Here is a 23,044-nt window from a genome sequence, read left to right as displayed (position 1 = left end):
TTCCCAAAGTCTCCAAAAGTAGTTCAGGAGGCAGAGCCTTCAGCTATCAGGCTCCTCTCCTGTGGAACTTCCTTCCAGTTTGGGTTCGGGGGGCAGACACCCTCTCTACATTTAAGAGTAGACTAAAAACCTTCCTTTTTGACAAAGCATATAGTTAAGGGCTGGCTCAGGCCTTAGACCAGCCCCTAGTTATGCTGCTACAGGCTTAGACTGCCGGGGGACTCCTATGGTGCACTGAGCTCCTCTATTCTCTCTCCTCCTCTTCCTCTTCATCGTTATGTCTCATGTCAGTCAAATGTCTGCCTCTAACTTGCTATCTTCCCCGGAGCCTTTCTGTGCTTTCTCATCTCTCAGGTTCCTGTGGATCCTGTGGATCCTGGTCCTGGCCCTGCTGATGTGGTTCTCTGGTTCCTGTGGGTCCTGGTCCCGGTCCCGCTAATGTGGTTCTCTGGTTCCTGTGGATCCTGGTCCTGGTTCTGCTGATGTGGTTCTCTGGTTCCTGTGGATCCTGGTCCTGGTTCTGCTGATGTGGTTCTCGGGTTCCTGTGGATCCTGGTCCTGGTCCATCCATTGGCTGATGTGGTTCTCCATCAGCCAATGGATGTGCATTTGTCCAAGGCTACAGCCTGTCTGTCCTTAGGAGCTGGATCTCTCCTTCATTGTGGTGCTCCCGGAGGTTTCTCTTTTCCCAATGGGTTTTTTGAGTTTTTCCTTCCCGAAGAAGGAGGGTCATAAAGGGCAGGTGATGCCTCGGACTGATCCATCGGACAGATCCATTGGCCTCATCGACTGCTGGACTCTTTATTAGATTGTTTGTTCGCTTACACTTCTTGTTTATTTCAGTGAACTTTGTAAAGCACTGTGAGACAACTCTGTTGTGATATTGGGCTATACAACATAAATTGAATTGAATTGAATTGAAAGACCTGTGGCTAAATTAAGACAGTTGTAATGCACATAGATAACTTCCCTTTATCGAAACTACAGAGACAAAACAGGAATGTCCTGATCATAGCAATGTGGCTTCACTGTAGAGATAAGATACTCTGTGTTGCTACACTTTTGGATTGCATTTCCCACAGACTCATTGATCAAGAGTTGCAAATGTGGCGATCATTGGGCAACCAAAACAACTAAACCAACGTTCCTCTTATGCTATCTTTTTTTTAATTTATTTTTTTAGTTTGCATATTTATGAGGGTAAGAAAACTTATCTGGACAACATTTTGCACTCTGTAGACGCAGAGGCTCATGGACAAAGACTGAACTCTGATCAGCACTATTAAAAAGTACATTGCACACGGCACAGAGTCCAGGTTGTGTAAAAGCCAGCATGTCGTTATTTGTAAGTTACAGATCTACTCAAGCCTATCGGTTCAAATATCCCTATCTGCTGAGGTCACTCATGGACTAGTGGGAGCATTACAAACACCCCTACAAGGTTTTTTTGGGCCATTTTCAGCAGTCGATAAGAGAACTGTTTATGCATAACGTCCTTAACAATTGGTGTGACGCATTGGGCAGATACACAAGGTAGCATGAAAAAGCAGGTTTTGCAGTTGTAACTGATGGCATATTTCTGTCCAATCCATGAAATAGGCCAAAACCTGGTCCTATACTAGTGTGATTTTCCAAAATGTATGTTCAACCTGAAAGTGAATCAGTTATGACAATTAAGCTATAATGACAATTATAATGGCATAAATTAAAAGATAATAAGCTATTTTCTCCTGGTGTCAAATGTAGACAGGTATTAGCAGAACTAGATGCATTTCCTGATGAAAATTACATCAATTTTGAGTTTGGTTTATTCACACAGCTCAAAATCTAACGAATAACAGCGAAACCTTGTGTCAGGATGAGAAGGGAAATAATTGATTACCTCTACCTTTCACACTAAGAAATATATGGTCCATGAAAATATAAGCAGTACATTGACTTGCAGGACTTTACAGAAGACATAATTTTAACCAAAAAAGAAAATAAATTATGACCTCTGTGTCTAATGTTTGGAAATGATGGGGATCAGATGACAGATCTGCTTTAGTGGGAGTGATTCTTTGAATTAGTTTAATACTCTTTAAGTGTGTCTTATGTATAAAAGCACATATCTGGGACATTAATATTATATATCAATTTAACAAAATCAATTCCATCCACTGTCTTGGGAGCAGAGGACACTGTCCTCTAAAATGAGACAGACAGACAGACATATCACATGCTGTTGTAATCTACACTCTCACCAGGACAAATGAGACACTGAAACCTGAATCGCAGGATTGCAGCAGGCCTCTCACGTTGCTTTTCATAATTTTCTCAAAGTGCAGAAACAGTAGGCCTACAGGCTGCAGTGGGCAGAAAGGAGAGGCGGGGCTGATTCAGGACTGTGTGATGCATGCATGCATGCATGCAGACCTTCACACTGCAAGTCGTTTTCAGACGACACACAATGTTCCTTTCTTGTTTTCAACTCGACTGCCCAGATATGAGCCTAAAGTCCACAAAGGATCACTGACGCCAGACCTCGCAAACGCCGCCCCTGGCTTCCTGTCCGGGCCAATCCCGCTACCGGGGACACACACGCCCCGCCACATCACGAGCACCTCCTCCACAGCACCAAGCGGGCGATAAATACAGCTGTGGACCCGGAGCTCGGCCTTCTCAATCAGTCCAGTCACTGTTTGGAGGCTGTGGAGGCCGTCTGACACTTCTGTTGCCGTCGCTGTTTGTCTAAACTCTCAAGTAAGACAGTTGTTTAGCTTTTGCATATTCTTTCTGTTGCTGATTTCTGTTTGCTTTCATGCAAAATGATCTGAACTATTGCGTACTCTTTGGGGTTCATCACGCCTCTAAACCTGCAGCCATGGAAGTTGTAATGTTTCCGTTGTGGAATTTAATGTAAGTTTTCACTAGACTATACTTGCAGTAGAACTGGATAGACAGGATGGTCCGTAAGCTCGAGTTCCACTGATAAACTAGGACGTTTTTGCAATACAGAATGGCGGTGACTTTACTTTGAAATATTAAATATAGATGTGCGCAGTTTGGTGAAAGTTGCCTTTAGGCTTCTTTAGGTTTGTGCAAATATTTGAAACAAATTGCACATCCTGGCGTTTTTAATTAATTCGTTGTCTTTTGTATTAAGCTGAGGTGTCTTCTGCACAAAGTATTGGGAAAGCCAACAACTATGAGTGAACTATGAACTTGTGTTGCTCCTATCTGAAGGCAAGACATATCTGTTTGCAGGCCAAAGTTCAACCACACAGGCCAAATATTTACAGAGGTGATGCAATAGGCGGGATGTCTGAGGTTCATTGTGTTTGATGGGGGAAAAGAATTAAATCTTCCTCATACTTGCTGATTACCTGTGAAATAACTTGTTTCTCTCCTCCAGGATGACTCATCAGTTCCCATCCCTGTCTCCGGAGCAGAAGAAGGAGCTCTCTGACATCGCTCAGAGGATCGTGGCTCCAGGAAAGGGAATCCTGGCTGCAGATGAATCAACAGGTGAGGCTCTAGTGCCAGTTATTGTATGGTAAGAGGTGACTGCAGTGTGTGCAGCTCTAATGATTTCCTTACCCTCTTCTTTCCAGGAACCATGGGAAAGCGTCTCCAGAAAATCAACGTGGAGAACACAGAGGAGAACCGCCGCTGCTTCCGTGACATCCTCTTCTCCTCCGATGCCTCAATCGCCAACAGCGTGGGTGGGGTCATCTTCTTCCACGAGACACTCTACCAGAAATCTGACAGCGGCAAGCTCTTCCCCCAAGTCGTCAAGGACAAGGGCATTGTTGTCGGCATCAAGGTGCGGAGCCTGCAAGTGGAGATTGAGTCTAGTCGAATGAACGCACCTTCAGGTGTCTTCCATGTTGATGCCTTGTAAGTTAATCAGTGTTTGGTTTTCTTGCTTCAGGTGGACAAAGGCACGGCTGGTCTAAATGGAACAGATGGAGAGACAACCACACAAGGTGAAAGCTAATTCTATTTCTATCTGTGCCTCCAAGTGTAGTGCAAGTGCACGCTGCCTTAATTGCAAATTTTCTAAATATCTATCAGCAATTTAAATCAGAGCACTACCACCATAACAGTCTGTGGCTTGTTTCTCTGTAGGTCTTGATGGCCTCTCGGAGCGCTGTGCTCAGTACAAGAAGGACGGTTGTGACTTTGCCAAGTGGAGGTGTGTGCTCAAGATCTCAGATGGCTGCCCATCAGCTCTCGGCATTGCAGAGAACGCCAATGTCCTTGCCAGATATGCCAGTATTTGCCAACAGGTGTGTGTGTGGCCATATTCTCTACAGAAATGACTGAGTTCATTGATCAAAATATTGGCTGAGAATAAGTAATTTTAAATGTGCATTTATGTGCTCAACCAGAATGGCCTGGTGCCTATTGTGGAGCCAGAGATCCTCCCTGATGGAGACCATGACCTGCTGCGCTGCCAGTATGTCACAGAGAAGGTTTGTTCATCAGCTTTGTCTTCCTCAGCAGATGATGCAGTTTAAAGCAAACGCAGTAATAAAACCGCCATTTCATCTTTAGGTCCTAGCTGCTGTGTACAAGGCTCTGTCTGACCACCATGTGTACCTGGAGGGCACTCTGCTGAAGCCCAACATGGTCACTGCTGGACACTCCTGCACCAAGAAGTACACACCTCAGGAGGTTGCCATGGCCACAGTAACCGCTCTGAGGCGCACTGTCCCTGCTGCTGTTCCTGGTGAGCATCATAAGGCCAGTTTTTCCCATTTTACAAGAAAAGCAGGGAGGTCTAAGTTTGAGTAACTTCCACACACAAGTAGCATGCTACTCTCTGTCTTTCCAGGCATCTGCTTCCTGTCTGGAGGCCAGAGTGAGGAGGAGGCCTCCCTCAACCTGAACGCTATCAACCAGGTGCCCCTCCATCGCCCATGGAAACTGACCTTCTCTTACGGCCGTGCACTCCAGGCCTCTGCTCTTGCAGCCTGGCAGGGCAAAGCTACCAACAAGGCAGCAGCACAGGGAACTTTCTGCAGCAGGGCCAAGGTAAGACGTGGGCAGCTATCACTAACAATGAATAGACATAATTCACACTTATCAATTTGTACTTGTGGACTGTGCACAAAACTGGCTATTAAATGGGTCTTATCTTGCATTACCCAGCTTTACAGTGACTGGTAAATGATTAGAAAAAGCTTTTTGCCATTTGAGTCTTGCACTAATATGGTTTAGGTAACTTGGCTGATCATTTACTCTGATTTGACTTTGCCCCAAATGTTGCACTCTGTTGCCTTTCAGATCAATGGCCTGGCTTCCAAAGGAGAGTACAAGCCCACCGGCTCAGCTGGCCAGGCCTCCATGCAGTCTCTGTACACAGCAAGCTACGTCTATTAAATACTGTGAACATTAAATAAAAAAACATGGACCAAATATGACTACAAGAGATGCCTCTTCTGGATTTCCCTCTTCCCCAGATTACCACCACCAGGGGAAGACTTCTATTACAATGTTGAACTACTGTTTGTCTACTCAGTGAAATGACTGGAAATAAATTAAGTGACCAAGATGTTGTTGGTGTCGTTGCAGTTTTTTGTTTGACATTTAAACAACATTGGGTGCATGGAGGGTAATAAGTTCTAGGATTGCCACATCATAATGCTTATGAACATCATCTGCCACTGATAGACTACATGTCTTGCATATGATATACTATTTACAGTCCATATATGGAGTAAGCTTGGACACATAATGCAGCCCAAGACCTACATGGCTGAGCAGCTTACACAAGTTTACGTGAGCCCTGACAAAATGTATTTGAATCTGTGCTGAGTGGAGAAAAACCTGTTTACTTAATGAAACAGAAGGCATGTCTTTGGAAAAACCAGAACTAGGATGATGGCACCTGAAAACTCAGGTCTCTTTGAAACACCAGCACTAGAAAGTGAGCCAACGCCAGAAATGTTTTGATGCTGATCAGTTTGGTAACACAAAGTGTTCATTTTTCATCTGCAAATCCATGTAATCTATGCTGAGTGTCTGTGAGGCTTGACTTTCACAGATGGTATATGTTAGTGCTGTCTGCAAATACATTTGTGTCTTATATGTCATCAAATTGAGAAATGTTTTATTTTATTTATTCAACAAAGACAATGTACATTACAATCATTGCACCAGACATAGCTCAAAGCTGTAGCTCAATCACTGAAAAGTAGTTCCAACCCAGGGGCCAAATCTGTTTTTCACACATTCATGGGAAAAAGCTCTCCAAGCAGGCTCTTCATATAACAGTCATTTAGATACTATAGAAACATATACATCAAGTCATAAGATTTGAAAATACTGATATACTGGATGGATGTTTCAGCTCATTTGTAAAGATATTCAAACTCAAATGTATTAAAATATACTCTAATGCTTTAAACATGTACGAGTGGATGTGTTGTCCTGTAAACAAAACATGGAGCCAACATCTGCTCATTCATGCAAGGCCACTCTGTGAAATGTCTTCAGCGAAGTGTATACAGAGGCTCACACTGATTACCAAAAGCTGCAAGCACAGTTGAAATAACCACACAGCTCACACAGTAATAATGATGAAAATGATGATAAACAGAAAATATGTTGTTGACATTACAGTTGAAGCTAACAATGACCACAATATACAATCAAAATATAAACTATATTTAACTTTCACAGTTGGATTTCTTGTAGACTGGGGTAGTATGGAACAGAGGGAAAATGATAACATCACTGTACATTATTATTGTTTGTACAATAAACAATAAAGTTGGAAATATAACATCACCATGAGTTGACTTTACTGATAGATATCAGTATGTAGGACCTGTTCACCTTGTGGCTTTTGTTCAAAGTAATGTAACACAGGTGAGGGTTTACTACTGTATAAGCGATATAGTTAGTACGCATAAGCCTTGCTAGAGAGATTAGTGGTTATTATGTTAATTCATAAGCGCATGTTAAATAAATGTGGTTCCGTAATGCATTTCTTACTGTAGTAACACTGTAGCTACTGTTAGGGCTGCTGCCTTAATGTGATGTAGCATTCACATGTAATATACTGTAAAGAGTTAAGAGTTATATTTCTTTCACAGGGTAGGTGTGCTGCAGGAAAATCAGTGTTAATTATTGTGGGATAATACTTCAAAGAGTTGATCTTAGCTTGATGTTGTGCCATTCGGTGGGGGCGGGATGCGCTGGATAATAACCTGTTGAACATATGGAGGTGATACGGGTCAGTAAAGAGGATAACAAGAAAGCAATAAAGTGATGACTGACTGACACAGCTAGTGAACTAAATGATTTGTTAGCCCTGTGGTTTCAGACAGCTCCTGGTTTTAAAGTCCTGTTTAGGTTGGTTCTAGGAAAACAATCTTGTATTATTCATTAGACATCTTATTATTATGATTTTAGAGTTGCATTTCTGTTTAATTCTGGTTTTGTGCTATCCGTTTTATGTTGCTCGTCTGTAATTCATTGATGACGCTGCCTGTCTTTGTTAAGATTTTTTACAATAAAAATTGTAGATTTGGATTCAGTCAGGTTACTCCTTTAGCGAAATTTAGATTATAAGTTAAGGTTCATGGTAGTGGTGCAGTATTCAGCATCAAGAGAGGATTGTCGAGCATACCAGGGGGGTCAGAAGATAATCTGAGGTGTTAACAACATAGAAAAGCAGAAGATTTATGCTACCAAAATTATATTCATTATTTAGACACAGCTCTAACGTAGAAGAAATGTTTTGTCCCAGTGAAATACTGGATAAATAAAACTAACCCTGGTAATAACCCACAGAAATAAGCAATTACATATGACTTTTCTTCACTTCTCCCTTTTCATGTCTTTGTTCGTGCTTTTCAGTTATTCTTTGTACATTGTTGACTTCTGTCTCCAACTTATATGCTGCTTGTCAAGAAATTTCATTTTAACTATGCTATCTCAGTGGGAAAGGCCTGTTTTAGACAAAGTTACAGTGAAAAATGTTTTACCTGAGTGTGTGTAGATTTTAGAGCTAAACGTGCGACAGTACACAAGAACATGAGGAGCACTGACACGCCCAGAGAGGAAGTGAACAATAAGACCTCCACAATGAAAAGCTGCTCCTAAGAGAAAATGAGAGATTCAATTATTCACACATTGTGAAAATGTGCCTGTTGTCCAGTCAAGATAAAATAGATAAAATATAGGCTGCAACTCACCACTTCATAATGCTTCCAGTCCTCCTGCCAATAGAATCTGCCCATTCCCCTCCAGTAACTGATTCTGATGAGGCAGTATATCCGGTAGCCAACAGAAACTAGGATCCCCAACAGGGAAACCACATACATGGCCAAACACACAGTCACCTGGGAATGATAAATTCAACAAGATTTGGGGAGTTATTCAGACAGAAAGAGAGACTGAGGGCGACTAAATGAAGTTTAACACTAAAAGTAGAGCGCATACTTACCATCTTCTTGGATGGATGTATCGCAGTGTAGATAGACAGGTTTCCACATATAAGAAACTTACAACAAAAGAAAATCATTATCACATCATTTTGACTTTGTCTTTCAGTTTGACATTTTGAGAAAAGCACCTATTTGCTTTTTTTTTGCTGAGATATAGATGAGAAGATTTATATCACTGTCTCATGTCAGCAGTAAGCTTAACTTAACATAAAGGGAAACGGGGGAGAAGACAGCTTGCCTGGCTCTGTCTAAAACGCAACAAAATCCACCTTACATCACTTCTGAAGTGATCTTATTTGTTTAATCTGTACCAAAACTTGAGCACTTACACAGCCATTCAACATTTTACAGGGGTTTATATGTGCTGGAATTATTTCTCAGCCAGGAGCAGCTGCCAAGCAAACAGTGGAGACTGTAGTAAGTGCTCGCAGCCTAGAAAAAAAGCCTGTCACACAACCCGTGTAACACCATAAATTCTAATTAACCAACAAATTATTGTGTGTTAACAAGTGAGCTCTAGAGGCGCTAGTGTTGATTTTTACACAGAGCCAGACCAGCTGCTTCCACATTTCCAGCTGGCTGCTGGCTGCACACTCATTTTTACGTTTTAAATTTTCAGGGCATTATAGTAGCCACTATGACTCTGTACATTGTAATTTTGAAGACAAGTGCTTTTAAACGAGAAATGTAGCATGTGGGTGAAGATACGTCTGATCAAGTACAACATTTCACCATTTTCAGCATTTTACTGCTAATCAGAGAAATGTTATGTACCAGAATTCCCTGCCAGAAAGGAATGTAGATTGCAGTAGAGGTGGTCAAATTTTCACTGGTCAGATGAAATCCCATCAGGACCTCTGCACATCCAAAGATTATAAGGACAATCTGAAAATGACAAGAGGAAGGACGAAGTAGCAGCATAACAACAGTTTGCAGCTGCTGTGTGTATACATATGTGTCTTTACACTTCTTTACAACTTGTGGCCCTGGTTTGTTGCGTTACCCCAAGACTTCTGGGCTCTTTTCGGAGGAAGCGGTGCAGAGGCTTGCTGGACATCAACACCTGGTGGTCTGCCTCCTGATTCCCATCGTTTCTTGTAGTTCTCTCTCTGCTCGATGACTCGCTGCCCTCCATGGCCAGTAAACTATGGGCTTTGTTTGGCTGTGGGAGGAGAGAAGAATTAATTGATCCAGATGTATACTCTCCCCATGACAGTACAGATTGCGTTTTGAGAGTCTACTAAGCAGATTCTAAGAGGCAGGAATAATTGTTGTGTAGCAAGAGGAGTTCAGATGCCTGCTGCATGCAAGATTGTACAGGCATTCTCAAAGAATGCAGGCACATATAGCAAAACATGAAGTGACCTACCTTGTTTTAGTTTTTCGTTCAGAGAGGCAGTGTGAATGATAACGGGAAGGGAATGGTGTGGGTGGAAAGAGGAAGTGGGGAAATTTGAGAGTTTTGTTTTTGTTGTCATCAGGGGGAGGAGCTAAGGACTTTGTTTGACAGTTTCAGACAGACTGCTACTCAGCACAATGATGTCTTAGTCATCAAATCAAATGAAAACCATCCCCGAGATCTGTGTGGAAATCCAACGACACCAGGGATTAGTCATTAGAAATCTTAAAATACTTTGTTTTTAAGAGGTACTAAATGGATTAATCCAAACTCTGACAACTCTTTTTGTTGAAGTGTTACCACTGGCTTGATTTAAATGTTTATCTATTGTATATACAAAATTGATTATGGCCCTATAAATCCTGCAGCCCTCGTATTAAAGCGCCATTTGAAAGGGAGATGTCTTAATTTCTGTTTTTGCAGGCAGGTGTGGACAGAAGTAGGATTGAAAGCAATGATTATTTTCCGTCAGTGTGCTTATTACTTTCTATATAAATCCATGGTAATGATAAATTGTCACCAGTTATGTCGACTGATTCCACTGGGTGACACTTTTGAACCTGTCACTGGATGCATGGCCATGCAGAGCAGCAACTGGGAAAACAACACACGAAACAGTTTATAGCTTAGTATGTTATTCATCTCTTGCAATGCATTAAAACACAATAGGAATGTGTGATGGACATACATCATTCTGTTCTGATGATTTCTTTTATTAGAATTTAATGGTAAAACTAAATAAGACTTACAAATATTGTTACCCAGAGAATATCTTACACTCAAAAACAGTTCTACATTTGTGAACGTTATGAAGATGATATTTTCTAATTTATTGGATGATTTATTGGCTCAAAATACATAATACTCTTAAAAACTGTCATGATCACAAAATCCATAGGTGTGCTTTCACATTAGGCTCATTTTAGATATTCAAAGTTAGTTAAATAAACCCCTCCTCTGTGCATACAGCGGGAGAAAAAAATTACAGACTTTGATGAGCAAAAATACATCAAATATTATTGGTGGCACAATATGGAACAGAGAAATAAACATGTGAGAGGTTTGTGAATGAGTGTAAGGATAGAGTCTTGGGTATTAAAAACACATTTCATCTTTACATATTTCAAAGTACCACTGATAACACAGAAGATGATGAATATCAAACGACCAGTGGATCATATTCAAAAAGGTATCAAAAACAATTTAAATAACAGTGTTTTATAAAGATTGCAAAAAGTAAACAATAAGTCCTGCATTCTTGTCCCCATGTAATCAGTGTTTAATGACACACTGGACCCCATGGGTGTGAATTGATACACCTCCCATTGGTTCAGGAACACGAGATGTTTTCCTCCTGCACCACAACAAATGATATCAGTCATTTTTAAAATTCTGAATCAGTCCAAAATCATCAAAAAAAATCAAAACCAAACTATACCAAAGTCTTCAGGAGATATGTTGCTCTTTGTCTAATCTCTCCTTCGCTGTTGTACTGGGTGGCTTCTAATACTGACAGGCCGCCATGCCTCACAAACTCCTCGGCCACCTAAAGGGAAGACATAAATCTTTTAAAAGGTGGTGCAACTACAGTAGCTTGGTAAAATCTCATCAATCTCTGGTTTGATTGTTTCTACTCAGCATAATAGTCAAAGGTTTTACTAATTTACCTGTGGACCACTAACTACCAGCATGAACAGGACATCCATGCTCAGGGTCACCATCTCCTGGTCGGCCATTTTAAGTGTGGCACAGAGTGCAGACAGCAGTCCGAGATTGGCCAGCTGGACACAAAACTCTTTTCTGTTGTGGGCAATATTTGCTAGAACCCTGAGGATCTGAGTAAAACAAGTGGCCATGGACCAGTGAGATGTGCAACATGTGAAAAACATTATTCCAAAGATATGAGAAGCAGAGCAAACACATTGTGCATCATCAAGTGCTACAATGACAGTGAAATACTATATGAAAGCAACTGTATCAAGTTTGGATTTAGCTTGCACAGACCATGGTGTTGATGCCTTGAGAGAAGGGGAGGAGTTGGATCAGTCCAGGGACCAAGTTGAGAGTCAGCAGAGCAGAGCAGAAAGCACTGGAGTAAGCTGTGGCAGTGAGAAGGACAATGCATTGGAACAGACCCCATGAATACGAAACATAACAACATTCAGATACAAAATCCACAGTCTATCTCTTTAGATAAGGTGTGACTTTATATTCAAACCTGTGAGGTTGTTGAGAACCCAGGCACTCTCTCTAGCCAAGGCCGGCTGGGTCTGCAGGTAGGCCTCAAGAAGTGCACACAGAGCAGCCACAATATGATGGTCGCCAACTTGAGTGGTCAGGTCCTCCACTGGGCAGAAGGAGAGGAGGTTTCCTACGCACCTCAGCAGAGGAAAGATGAGCTGGAGAAAAAGAACACATTGCAAATCTCTGTGTCAGCTTCAATACCATACTGCTTTTACCATGTATTTATTTAACATATGCTTGACACTGTGGCTCATTAGTCTTTGATTTTCTGCCTTTCAGTGTGAAGATCAGTCCCTTTTGATAAGTAATTGATCACAGCGATTATTTACTCACCTTTATTTATTTATATATCAAAATAAGACATTTTTTCCTTTCTTTAGTCACTGTAATGAAGTCAATATTGTTTTAAAAACTTTTTTTACAGTCTGGGTGATGCAGAAAACAACTAAAAGCAAAATTAGTCCCATAATTAAAATTTTTGGATATTATTTGGAGGAATTTAACCAACAAAGAACGGCATGCAGATACTTTACGATGACAATGACAGCATATTTCTGATAAAACAAATGAACACGTGAATAAAACCATTAATTGTTTACTGTGATGGATTACCTGTCTCAAGCATATTTACAGTCACTGACATGCTCTGAAACCAGAGGAATGGGGAATTGGAAAGTAAGAAATCAACCACACTTGTGGCCCTATCGTCAGCAGTGAAACATACTAGTACACATCATTTGTTTTAAGCAAATAAAAATAGAACAGAACAAACAACAACAAAAAAACAAGAGGTTTGAAAAGCAACAAACATACTGAGATATCAGATTTCATCTATTCAATTCCTCACCAGCTCCATTCCTTCTTCTTTGTTTCCTGAAGCCACAGCACCACCCAATGATACTAATAGGGAACTGCACTGCAACATGGCCCTATGAGCCAACAGCACTCTGTTATCCTCAATGCTTTGGAGTGACAGAAGAGAGACACGTCATCATTAGTATTTATGTTTTGGAGCAAGTATATGTAATGTCAACTGAGTAATTATAACAGACTGTTAACCCCTGCTGATTATATCCTCCTCTCTCACCTGCATGTGAGGTAGTGGAGACACCACGCACACTCAATGGCAGGTGCCAGCCCAAACTTGGGGTCAGGCGTCAGGACTGATAACAAGTGTGAAGGTATGCTGGAGGCCAGGACCGTCCTGCAGACACAGAGTAAGGCGAGTATACAGCTGACAACAGTGTTTAATGTGAGCAATGCCTCACATGAGAAATGATTGTAACATTTTCTGAGAGAACAGCAATCTAGAGAACGGAGAGATGACCTGGTGTGTCAATGGAGTGCTTACGGGATTATTTTCTCTGCAGCATCTTTGACCTGGAGGAGCTGAGAGAGGGTGAAGCCCACAGCTTCCACCACCGCAAGGTTATGTCTCTGGTTCTGAACACACACACAGATGCAGAAACATCAAGAAACACGTTAACTTCACTTCATTTAACCTTACGTGACATCAGTTCAAGGCAATGTTGAAAATTTAATTTTGATTCAGTTTTGTCGCACAAATTCTACAAATTTTTTGACAGACATCTTACAGGGCACAGTGAAGATATTGGTTTACTTCTTCAAAGTAGAAGTGTTCAAAGCTGAGGTGTTAGTACAACAAGACAGTACAACAAAACAAGACAGAAATCTTGTAACGTTACCTCTATACAGTTTGCCAGAGCTGGTATGATTCCCTGTGCCACGAGTTTGTCTTTTACAACATCACTGTCTGGGAATAAATTACCCAGTGTGTAGAGACACAGCTCCTGTGTTCACATGAACATACACACATGGAAAGTTAAAAAAAAAAACAATCCTGCAATATTTGATTATAACATTACACACTGCCTGGTATGAGTGGGTACTCACAGTGAACTTTGTGCTCTGGCCAGACAGGTAGGTGAGCAGGTAGGGGGTGGCAGGCAGACAGGCTGGCGCCACATTGTTGTGGGGAGAGTGAGACAACTCATGGAGACACCGAACTGCCTGCAGACGGCATGTAGCATTAGAGCCAGTGAGGAGGCTAACCAGAAGATGCATGCTGTTCTCCTTCCTAGACAGAAGACAGATTTGCACACAGACACAACACATAATAAACCAGAGATACAAATGCCAAAAACATCAGTTAAAGTAATTTGATGTGGCAACAAAAGTTACCACCCTACTTGATGAAGGTGAGCTGTGCTGATGGGTCACGCAGGGCTTTACTCAAGGCTTTCAGGTGGGCCTCCCTCTCCGGCCCACTGTGTTGAAGATTGTGAAACAAAGTGACCATGTCCTGGGGAAATGATAAGCCGATCAGATGGCAAGTTTTACTTGACCTACCATTATCTATCACTGCGTCTGTCTCACCTGTTCTGCTGTGTTAGTGTCCATGGTGGGCTCCGGCTGGTCCTCATCTTCATTCAGCAGGAGTCTCTTGCTCACAAGCTGTCTGTCTCTGCGGGCCTGTCTCAGAGCTGCAGCAATTACCACAGACACACATCACATCACATCACATCACTTTCTGCTTCAGTCATCTGTAGCCTATCACACTGAGCTGTTCAGTGTGAAGATGTAGTACAAGCAAGACACTGACATTGACTTAAGGATAAGGATGTCACAATGGCTTTAATATCACGATTAAATATTGGATTACTTTGTCCTTTGTTGTATAGGCTGATAGCGTTATCTTCTTGTCTTGACAGCTGTGACATTAATAGTGAATGGACCCAGGCTAGTTTGCCTTTATCTAAATGACTTTTCTCCCCTCAGAAATCATAACACAAACATTAATATTTAACATTTTATGACAGAAAAGTTACCAAATGTCATACGAAGATATATTTTTGTAGGTGCCGTATTTATATCAAATATAACAGGTAAATATGAACTTAGCCAGCAGCGGTGATAAATAACTGTATGCTTTGTTATCAGATTACTGTTAGCTAAATACTTTAACCTTTAACGCTACAGTAACCGACGTTAATGTCAATTTAAACCCTGCTCACCGGAGTTTTTAAATTGTCAGTAAGTTACGTTGGTTTGTTGTTTAACCTTTGACTTAATCACGCACTTAAGTTACTAATAAACATCGTATTTTAGCGCTAAAAGAGACTCACCTTTCTCGTGCTCTCGCCTCTTTAACCTGAGCTCCTCCAGGCTGTCGCCTTGTTTGCTAGCTTTGTGGTGAACTTTGTTTAACCTCCACATTTAGTTATTTTGAGGTCGATAACTTGCATGAAAACAGTGAAGCTTTATTTCATGTCGGTGGACGTCACTGTAAGCGGAAGTTGACCTTCTTCTTCGGTGGTTTGTCTGACCTCAGCACGCCACAGCAGCGCCACCTGTCGGTCACACACGGCAGAGACACAGTTCTGCCCCTCTGTCCACAACAATCAACTTCAAAGACTTCAGACAGGCACAGGATTTAAAAAAACACACATAATGGAGTTTAATTTGTATTAAAAGCATACTGTACAGTGAATTTATAAAAGCTTTATCAAACATTTAAAACACTTTTTAAAAACAGTTTTCATAAACATAGAAATTTAACCCAAAACCAAAACAGGCTGTTAAATGTTTCCCACATTTTTTTGAATAGATATAAAACTAATCATAAAATGAAATGTTGTGGTAGCTAGTAGTTACTAGGCTACTATTGACAACAAATTAAGATTCAGCACTAGCATGGGAAACCTTCCTGAGTCTGAAAGATAACGTGTGTAAGATTTTTCTGTTCAATCAATGACTGAATTTCACAAAATACGAGTGGGATCATTCCACGAAACAAAAAGTTGTCAGTCCCTTCTACATATTCATACCATTACAATGGCAGTATCATAAAAAAGCCTAAGTAAAAAAAACAACAGCGGCGACATCGTATACCACACGTGTACCAAAATAAAAAATAATTTTCTCTTTACAGTCTTAAGAGATCCATCTGATCATTAAAATATGATTAGAAAGTGGATGGAGAGGATGTGATGCTTTCATCCTTTGCTTCTGCAGCGATGGAGGACCACTCATCTTCATGACTCAGTGCTCTTGGATTTCTTTTTCTGTGAAGAATTAAAGAAAAAGTCAAACATTTAAAAAGAGATGTGAGTTACGGAGGAATTATCATGTGGCGCTCAAACTAATAAGTTATTCCAAGTTGACCAGTGTGTTATTGGGATACCTTTTTGTGGGTGTCACTTGAGGGTGTCTGGAGGGTTTGTGAGGCTGCAGCATCCTGGACAGGAACTGCAGGTGTTTCTGGGACTTCAGGTGATTTCAACTTGTTTTTCTCTGAGAGAATGAAAAATGAAAAAGTGGATACAAACTCGCAGAGACAGTTAAATTGCATCTGGTCACGACTGGTCTGAGATATCTACTCACTTTTCTTCTTCTCTGTTGGAGGACTTGGTGTCTCAGGGTTGAATGGAGGTAGTGGCTCTGCGTCAGCTGACTCATTTTTCATCCATGAGTCTTTTTTCTTCTTCTTCACTGCAGTAATCTGCTCTGACTTTTTCTCTCGGTCATTGCTCTCGTTCATTGTTGTATTTTCTTCAGCTATCTGTTCCGACATCTCCACTTTGCATTCAGCTTTGTCCTTTTTTTTCTTTTTCTTCTCTTCAACTATCTGCTCAGACTGGTTTTCATCAGGATTTTCTTTTTTCTTTTTCTTTGCCTTCTTTTTTTTAACTGTCTGCTCTGAATTTTCTTCAGTATTAGCAGTCTCCTCTTCGTTCTTCTTTGCTTTCTTTTCTGCAGCTATTGGCTCTGTGCTTTCTTTGTCTTCAACTTTTTGCTTGGATTTTTCCTCACTACCAGCTGTCTTTTTCTTCTTTGATTTCTTTTCCTCACCTATCAGCTTTATATCTTCTTTTACTTTTTCAGCTGTCTGCTCTGAATTTTCCTCACCATCAGCTGGCGTTTTCTTTTTCTTTACTTTCTTTTCTTCTGCTGTTTGCTCTAAATTCTCCTGACTATCAGTTCTTTCCTTTTTCTTCTTCTTGGCTTTCTTTTCTTGCACTACTGGCTCTGATATTTCCTCATTCTCAACAATCCCATGTTTGTTTGTCTCCATTATTTCTTTTTCAGCCTCATTCTGTTTGCTTGCTCCCTTTATTCCTTTTGTCTTTTTCTTCATGTCTGTCGGTTTATCACCAAACTCTTGCTCTGTGACTTCTTCCTTCTTTTTCTTTTCCTCTTCACTCTCTCTCTCTTTTCCATCTTCAACAGTCTCTTTTGTATTTTCTTCAGACATCTCCCTGTTTTTCTTCTTCTTCTTCTTGGGCTCAGACGTTGCCTCATCAGGTTTTTCCTCGCTGGGAGTCATAACTTTCCTTTTCTCTGTCTTTGGTGCCTGTTTTGATGGGGAGGGAGTGGACACCGCTGGTCTCCCCTCTACAGCATTGGTGTTTTGCTCTTGGCTCGGGGTAGCAGGGGGGGTCACAGGTGCTGCCTTTTTGGGCCTGCTCTTCTTAGGTTTGCCGATTTTCACTGGTGTGTCTATCACTGCTTTCTCCCCCACGTTTTCGTTCTTTTCAACCGACCCATTACTCTGTTGAACAGGAGTGTCTGTTTTTTTTGCGACAGGCTTAGTGCGGGGTTTCCTCACTCTCGTTTTCTTGGGTTGTGGTGCTGAAGTGTCCAGAGCATCGATGGTGTCCATCTTGGCTACGTCAGCCTCTGCGGACAGAGTAAACATGGTGAAGACATTGAACAAACATGGCTAGGTGGCACAGATGCATAAAAGGAAAAACATCAGTAACAACCTCACAGCTACTGTACACAGCTCTGTTTGTATGAAATCACTGTTTTCCATGGAGAGGTTGTTCATGGGTGCTGCTGTCCCATCTGGTGGTTGTCTTTCTCCCTTTACGTGAAATGATCCAACTCTTTACTCTCCTACCTCTCCACCCTTAATTCAGCTTCTTTCCAGTGTTAAATCCACTCCAAAGCACCAATCTTTCCTTTAACCTGGAGTCCTATATCTGACTATCTACATTGTTTTGGCGCTTTGTCTTAATATTACCAGTCGCTTAATACAATGAACTTTCTAAATGTGGCGTTTTCTTTCTAAACTATCCACAAGTCAGGACAGGAAAATATACACCTGCTCACAAATGCTGCCATCAGTGACACACACACACACACACACACACACACACACACACACACACACACACACACCTACCTACCTGTCATCTGCAGAACCAGTTTCTTCCATTTCTCCACATCCAAACTGCTGTCAGAGTCTGAATCTTCTCCTCCAGCAGCCACAACCTTGGCTTTTGTTTGGGTCTTTGATTTCTTGGCCTTGATGACCTTTTCTCCAGATTTACCTTCAACTTTTTTCCTTTTCATTGCAACAGTCTATGAAAAACAAAAAAGAAGGACTAGCTACTTAACCAGGACCAGCTCTTAAACTGCTAACTAAACTAGTGTACTGAAAAAACAAGAAAATACCTACAAAAAACAACAAAAAAACAAACAAAATAGAAACTCACCTTCTTTTTTGGTGTCTCTGATTTTTTTGCAGGTTTATCTTTCCTTTTCTTTGATGTGGCTGGACACAAAATGTGTGTAGAATGGGTTAAAATGGGCTCATGTGCATAATGAAAATAGAAAAAGACAACTTCTGCACTAATTTCTTCTCAAATTACAAAAACCTACTAAAAGAGATGCTGCTGCAGCACCTCTGCATAGAATCAATTAACTTAACTAACCTTAAACTTCTCTTAACTTGTTTTGAAGTTTCAGGAACATTGCATAAAGTACAGTACATCTTAAAAAAGTTTCTATGTCCTAAAACAAGTTGGAGGCAGAATAGTAATGAAACTGAAACAGAAGAAGAAAAAGCAAAAAACCTCACTGAGCCCTTTTCATGCTGTGTATTTCAGGTTTTAGGAAAGAAAAACAGCCATACTCTTAGCTGGAGTCCTTCCTTTGTCTTCAAAACTGGAGAGCTTGGTCAAGTCCAGCTGCTTTTTCTTTTTTGAGTCACTGACAGGAGTAAGAACAACACTCAGCATGTATCCCATCACTGAGTCACTTCAGTCAATGAAATTGGTTTGATTTCTGCATGGAACTGAGAAACTCACTTTAACCACGAACTGTAGATGTCCAGTAGTGATGCAGATACTTGTGTATCCTGCTGCATGGATCAAAACAAGAAATTATACAATTGACTGACTGGAAGCAATTTATCACTATTTTAACTGATGAAATAATATGATGATCTGGACAGCAGGCAGGCCTGGAACAAGAGTGTCTGCATATACACGTGACATTACCTTTATTTTCTCCTATTTGTAATGTGGACAAACATTTAGTGGGATCAAGCTGCATGCCTAATCTCCAGTGAATACTGGGCCACGAGAGACCGACAATTATCTATCCTAAAGGAGCTTCCCTGCAAAAAACATGTACAGTATGCACACAAATAACACAGTGAGAAAAGTGGAAACAACTTCAAAGAGCAGTGTGGGAGTTAGCAGGGAAAAGGTGCATGTAAGCACAGTTATCACACAATAAAAAAAAAGCACGTCAGCAGAGGTGCTCATAACGATAAGATAGCTCAACGTGTGGTGCGACAGAGGAGATTGGTTTAGTAAACAGGAGGTGACAGTCATAACGCAGCCTGTTAATGCACATAACTAGTCTCTGCGAAAAGTTACTAATCACTGTTGCCCTTTTCCACACTGTAAAATTGTCTGTGTGTGTGTGTGTGTGTGTGTGTGTGTGTGTGTGTGTGTGTGTGGCAGTGTTGACCTGTGGGCTGTGCCTCTGTAGCTCATCGGCAGCTGAGTGGAAACCATGCTCCTTCAAATGGCGGTAGATGAGCTGGATCAGCTCGTGCTTTGATGCGTTCACAGACATACTCGACACACGAAGAAAGCGACAAATAAACACAAATGAGTAACGACTAGAAGTATTTTCATCTTAAAGTTGGCCGCATGCTGCTCAGAGTCACTTCTACTCCAGTAAAACACGCATGTGAGCCCGGTCAACTTTCACCTCAGGATGTCGTTCAGTTTGCCGCTGCAATGCACCATGGGAGCTGTAGTACTTCTGTGAAGCAACTTCTACAGCAGGGTTATTCAACTAAAATTAAAAAAGGTCCAGTCAGAGAAATGGGATTAAAGCAAAGGTCCGGAACATCGTAATGTCTAACTTGAGTTAGTGTGATATATGTTGATGTAGCCTAGTAGTTGTATGCATGTAATCAATAACTGACTGCCAAATCAAATAAATTCAGTATTATTCAAAAACAATATTTATTGTCACTTAACATTTAAGTGAACAGATACATGATACTGTAGATACGGTATAACGGTCTTGTCTCATTAAGTAAAAGAAGGGCTGCATTTAGGAATAAGAGAAAATAAATAAAATAGTTTTTGAATAACTGTGCATCTTAAAATAAAGTTCTTGAGAAAAATAAAGTTAAGCAGCAGCTTGTCCCTTTTTCTTTGTCACATCTTGACTGAACAGTCTCAACCAATTTTACGACATATTAATCTCAAATCACGTAGCGTCACATGGGATGGTTTAACTCGAATGCAATTGGTCTGTGCGTTTCCTGATCTGCTCAACCAATGCCGTAAACACTGAAAAAGCTGCGCCGGTTAAAATGGAGGCGCATCGTCAAACTTAAAATCCTCTTATAATTTATTGATAAGAGGTCTGGGTCCGTAAAAGATGGCGTCTGGGTCCGGATCCGGACCGCGGTCCGCCAGCTAGTGACCTATGGGTTAGACTAATGACTTGTCTTCGTCCAGGCTGTATGTCAATGTACATGATGTGTGTAATGTGAACTCTAGAATCATGTTTAATAAGCATCACCTGTTTTCAGAGTAAAACACTACATACAAGTAATTTTGTAATGATATTGCCTTTTTTTGCTTTGAGGTTCAGGGAAAATAGTTGATGTTGTTGTGTGCTTCCTTGCTCAAATACTGTATGTATTTAAAGACTTTTTTTTTAGTTTGTCAAAAGCCCACATTATTTACAGTCTACATCCCTCTATGTAAAGTAAATAAAGATAGAGCTTCTTTTCAGCTGCACTAATACACATACACATGAGGTTGAATAGCGACCTCAGACAAAAAGCCAATCAGATTGCTTCTTTCTTTCAGCCAATCAGAAGGCCCCTTTCATTCGACCAATCAGACTGCGTCTTTCTGTCTTTTCAGTGCCAGAAAAAGATGTCTTGGTAAGTACAATAGTTAACTGTATATTTACAGATCACAGCACTGAGTGCAAAGCTTAGTTAGGACTGATATCTTATAATCGTTCAAGCCAGCGCCTTTGAAAGAGAGAGTAGCGACACTCCGGAAGACTTCTATTGTACTCGTGGACTGCGGAAGTGACATGACTAGTTGCTAGCCGTTTGCTGGACTTGTTCAGAGCCAAATCGTCAGGGAAAGATGATATTGAAAAATGTTATTGCTTCTTCAGGACTTTTCGCACTGAGTAGCTTAAGAATATAATACAAGTACCTCCCAATTACTTATAGGGTGCATGAGTAAATGTGCTCAGTTATTTTCCACCGCAGGAAATGCTTGTGAGGGGATTATGTTTTAGTGCTAACTTCTTGCGGATTCTTCCAATAGCAAATAGATAGATGGATTGAGTCAGCATGTTCTTTGGGGTTGACTGCCTGTCCTTGTTAAAGGTGCTTGTAACATAGTTCAAAAATGGGTGGTGGCACATGGTTTCTTTCATAGCCAGCAAAGTAAGTGTGCACACGCTAAAAGGTGAGAAAATAAAGGAGAGGGCCAACATACACCACTGGCTCATACTTAAGGAAATAGCACCAATATTATCCTGTAAGTCCTAAAATAAACCACCCTTTCTTGTCTCTTCTGGCTGCCATCTGGAACGTTTGTGGCTCTAGGTTCCTTGACTCAAGCTTTCTTCTAAAATATCTTTATGTTAGAGAAACATCCTTCGAATACACAGAACGATGATCCACAAAGTATCCAGTAAAACTGACAAAGCAGACACAAAGCAACAAAAGCTACCAGGATCTCCCTTCAGTCAGCTGTACTTGGATAAAAGCATGACTTCTTTTCTGCTGGTCGGTTTGGAGTCTGGACACAACAGGCTGCCAGGCAGTGGATATGAGAGAGCTGGTGTTGAGACCTTGGGTCAAACTAAAGGAGAGTTTTGGGTAAGCAGAGGGTCAGCAGGAGCAAATGGCTGAAAGAGTTCTATTCATGGAGCAAAACCAGGAAAGGAAAGCAGTATGTATTCCAAACTCAACGTCAGTGCTCAGTGGGTCTCAGCAAACTTGATTTCACCGTCTTCCACAGCCACTCTTCCCCCAAACACACATACACGACATGCACACCATAGGTTTGGCAAAACGAGCTGGTTATGAGGCTGACTCAGTGTTGATGGGTCAGACCACCATGGTTTTATGAGTAATAACTATTTGTAAAATGAGAAATGTAATATTTCCGTAGCCCATTTTCCTCTATAGATACCCTATTGAACCAATAATTGATGTGTTATACTACATAGCTGTTAAGGAATGAAGCAGAGACAGAGGAGGCTGAATAATTTTGCATCCTTGAGCACAAGAAAAAAGAAGCAGAGCATTTCCTGTGGCTTTGATGACATTTTGCAGTAGAAATGACTAGGATATTTGTACAGGTTACCCTCCCTTGTAAATGGCACTCTGTTTCACAGGAAATAAATCTACTTTACATTCCACACATTTAGCAGCTCACATCTGTGCTCACTCTGCAGGTAATTACCTACAACTACACCCAGTGGAATTTATTATTAGTGAGGACCTTTAATGTGTCACAATCTGTCAGTGCTGCCTTTTAAAAGCTGTTTTTAATGAAGTATTAATATCTCATTCTTAAAGATATGTCAATTAATCTAATTAGTCATGAATTAAAAAGTAAGAGCCCTTTGAAGAAATTGCACACAA

At 40.9% G+C, this 23,044-nt stretch overlaps 4 protein-coding genes across 6 annotated transcripts; 1 reads left to right on the top strand and 3 right to left on the bottom strand.

Annotated features, from left to right (window-relative positions):
• The first annotated feature begins 2,628 nt into the window (after positions 1-2,628).
• On the top strand, positions 2,629-5,539 carry aldob (aldolase b, fructose-bisphosphate). The gene is made up of 9 exons (XM_070836456.1): positions 2,629-2,742; positions 3,395-3,507; positions 3,594-3,805; positions 3,914-3,968; positions 4,111-4,271; positions 4,374-4,457; positions 4,540-4,714; positions 4,820-5,019; positions 5,272-5,539. The coding sequence occupies exons 2-9, from the start codon at positions 3,396-3,398 to the stop codon at positions 5,365-5,367; spliced, it is 1,095 nt and encodes a 364-aa protein (XP_070692557.1). The 5' UTR covers positions 2,629-2,742; position 3,395; the 3' UTR covers positions 5,368-5,539.
• A 541-nt stretch (positions 5,540-6,080) lies between these two features.
• LOC139207420 (uncharacterized) lies at positions 6,081-10,479 on the bottom strand. The gene is made up of 8 exons (XM_070837139.1): positions 10,361-10,479; positions 9,445-9,603; positions 9,216-9,326; positions 8,441-8,497; positions 8,190-8,336; positions 7,980-8,093; positions 7,053-7,199; positions 6,081-7,019 (listed from the first exon to the last, which is right to left on the bottom strand). The coding sequence occupies exons 2-7, from the start codon at positions 9,574-9,576 to the stop codon at positions 7,149-7,151; spliced, it is 612 nt and encodes a 203-aa protein (XP_070693240.1). The 5' UTR covers positions 9,577-9,603; positions 10,361-10,479; the 3' UTR covers positions 6,081-7,019; positions 7,053-7,148.
• A 51-nt stretch (positions 10,480-10,530) lies between these two features.
• Positions 10,531-15,373, bottom strand: tmco6 (transmembrane and coiled-coil domains 6). 2 transcript variants are annotated; one of them, XM_070837137.1, is made up of 13 exons: positions 15,231-15,373; positions 14,482-14,588; positions 14,295-14,407; positions 13,999-14,182; positions 13,791-13,895; positions 13,436-13,527; positions 13,172-13,288; positions 12,932-13,046; positions 12,059-12,239; positions 11,845-11,939; positions 11,508-11,675; positions 11,279-11,386; positions 10,531-11,194 (listed from the first exon to the last, which is right to left on the bottom strand). In XM_070837137.1, the coding sequence occupies exons 1-13, from the start codon at positions 15,319-15,321 to the stop codon at positions 11,171-11,173; spliced, it is 1,500 nt and encodes a 499-aa protein (XP_070693238.1). In that variant the 5' UTR covers positions 15,322-15,373; the 3' UTR covers positions 10,531-11,170. The 2 variants fall into 2 exon arrangements, with proteins under 2 accessions (XP_070693238.1, XP_070693239.1); XM_070837138.1 differs by having other exon boundaries at positions 14,482-14,577; positions 15,231-15,350.
• Positions 15,374-15,630: 257 nt separating this feature from the next.
• Positions 15,631-20,086, bottom strand: LOC139207144 (uncharacterized protein DDB_G0286299-like). 2 transcript variants are annotated; one of them, XM_070836779.1, is made up of 8 exons: positions 19,870-20,086; positions 19,200-19,252; positions 19,025-19,101; positions 18,606-18,664; positions 18,297-18,471; positions 16,489-17,784; positions 16,289-16,398; positions 15,631-16,169 (listed from the first exon to the last, which is right to left on the bottom strand). In XM_070836779.1, the coding sequence occupies exons 1-8, from the start codon at positions 19,975-19,977 to the stop codon at positions 16,140-16,142; spliced, it is 1,908 nt and encodes a 635-aa protein (XP_070692880.1). In that variant the 5' UTR covers positions 19,978-20,086; the 3' UTR covers positions 15,631-16,139. The 2 variants fall into 2 exon arrangements, with proteins under 2 accessions (XP_070692880.1, XP_070692881.1); XM_070836780.1 differs by having other exon boundaries at positions 19,200-19,249.
• Positions 20,087-23,044: the final 2,958 nt, after the last annotated feature.

The sequence above is a fragment of the Pempheris klunzingeri genome, chromosome 9, assembly GCF_042242105.1.
Source record: "Pempheris klunzingeri isolate RE-2024b chromosome 9, fPemKlu1.hap1, whole genome shotgun sequence".
NCBI classification, from domain to species: Eukaryota; Metazoa; Chordata; class Actinopteri; order Acropomatiformes; family Pempheridae; genus Pempheris; species Pempheris klunzingeri.
Note: the sequence above shows the minus strand (reverse complement) of the source record. Positions and strands in the feature narration are given on the sequence as shown.

Bases quoted from the DNA above. Each gene is read 5' to 3' on its own strand.
- LOC139207144 (XM_070836779.1), bottom strand. From the start codon at position 19,977: ATGTCTGTGAACGCATCAAAGCACGAGCTGATCCAGCTCATCTACCGC. The intron at 19,253-19,869 runs GTCAACACTGCC...TGATCCATGCAG, and splicing joins TACAGAGGCACAGCCCACAG to CAGGATACACAAGTATCTGC. The intron at 16,399-16,488 runs GTGAGTAGATAT...TCATTCTCTCAG, and splicing joins TCCAACAGAGAAGAAGAAAA to AGAAAAACAAGTTGAAATCA.
- LOC139207420 (XM_070837139.1), bottom strand. From the start codon at position 9,576: ATGGAGGGCAGCGAGTCATCGAGCAGAGAGAGAACTACAAGAAACGAT. The intron at 8,337-8,440 runs GTAAGTATGCGC...TATCATTCCCAG, and splicing joins TACATCCATCCAAGAAGATG to GTGACTGTGTGTTTGGCCAT. The intron at 7,200-7,979 runs GTAAAACATTTT...TATGTTCAACAG, and splicing joins TAAAATCTACACACACTCAG to GTTATTATCCAGCGCATCCC.
- tmco6 (XM_070837137.1), bottom strand. From the start codon at position 15,321: ATGTGGAGGTTAAACAAAGTTCACCACAAAGCTAGCAAACAAGGCGAC. The intron at 14,408-14,481 runs GTGAGACAGACG...TCATTTCCCCAG, and splicing joins ACACTAACACAGCAGAACAG to GACATGGTCACTTTGTTTCA. The intron at 11,387-11,507 runs GTAAATTAGTAA...TCTTCCCTTTAG, and splicing joins TGGTAGTTAGTGGTCCACAG to GTGGCCGAGGAGTTTGTGAG.
- aldob (XM_070836456.1), top strand. From the start codon at position 3,396: ATGACTCATCAGTTCCCATCCCTGTCTCCGGAGCAGAAGAAGGAGCTC. The intron at 3,969-4,110 runs GTGAAAGCTAAT...GTTTCTCTGTAG, and splicing joins TGGAGAGACAACCACACAAG to GTCTTGATGGCCTCTCGGAG. The intron at 4,715-4,819 runs GTGAGCATCATA...CTGTCTTTCCAG, and splicing joins TGTCCCTGCTGCTGTTCCTG to GCATCTGCTTCCTGTCTGGA.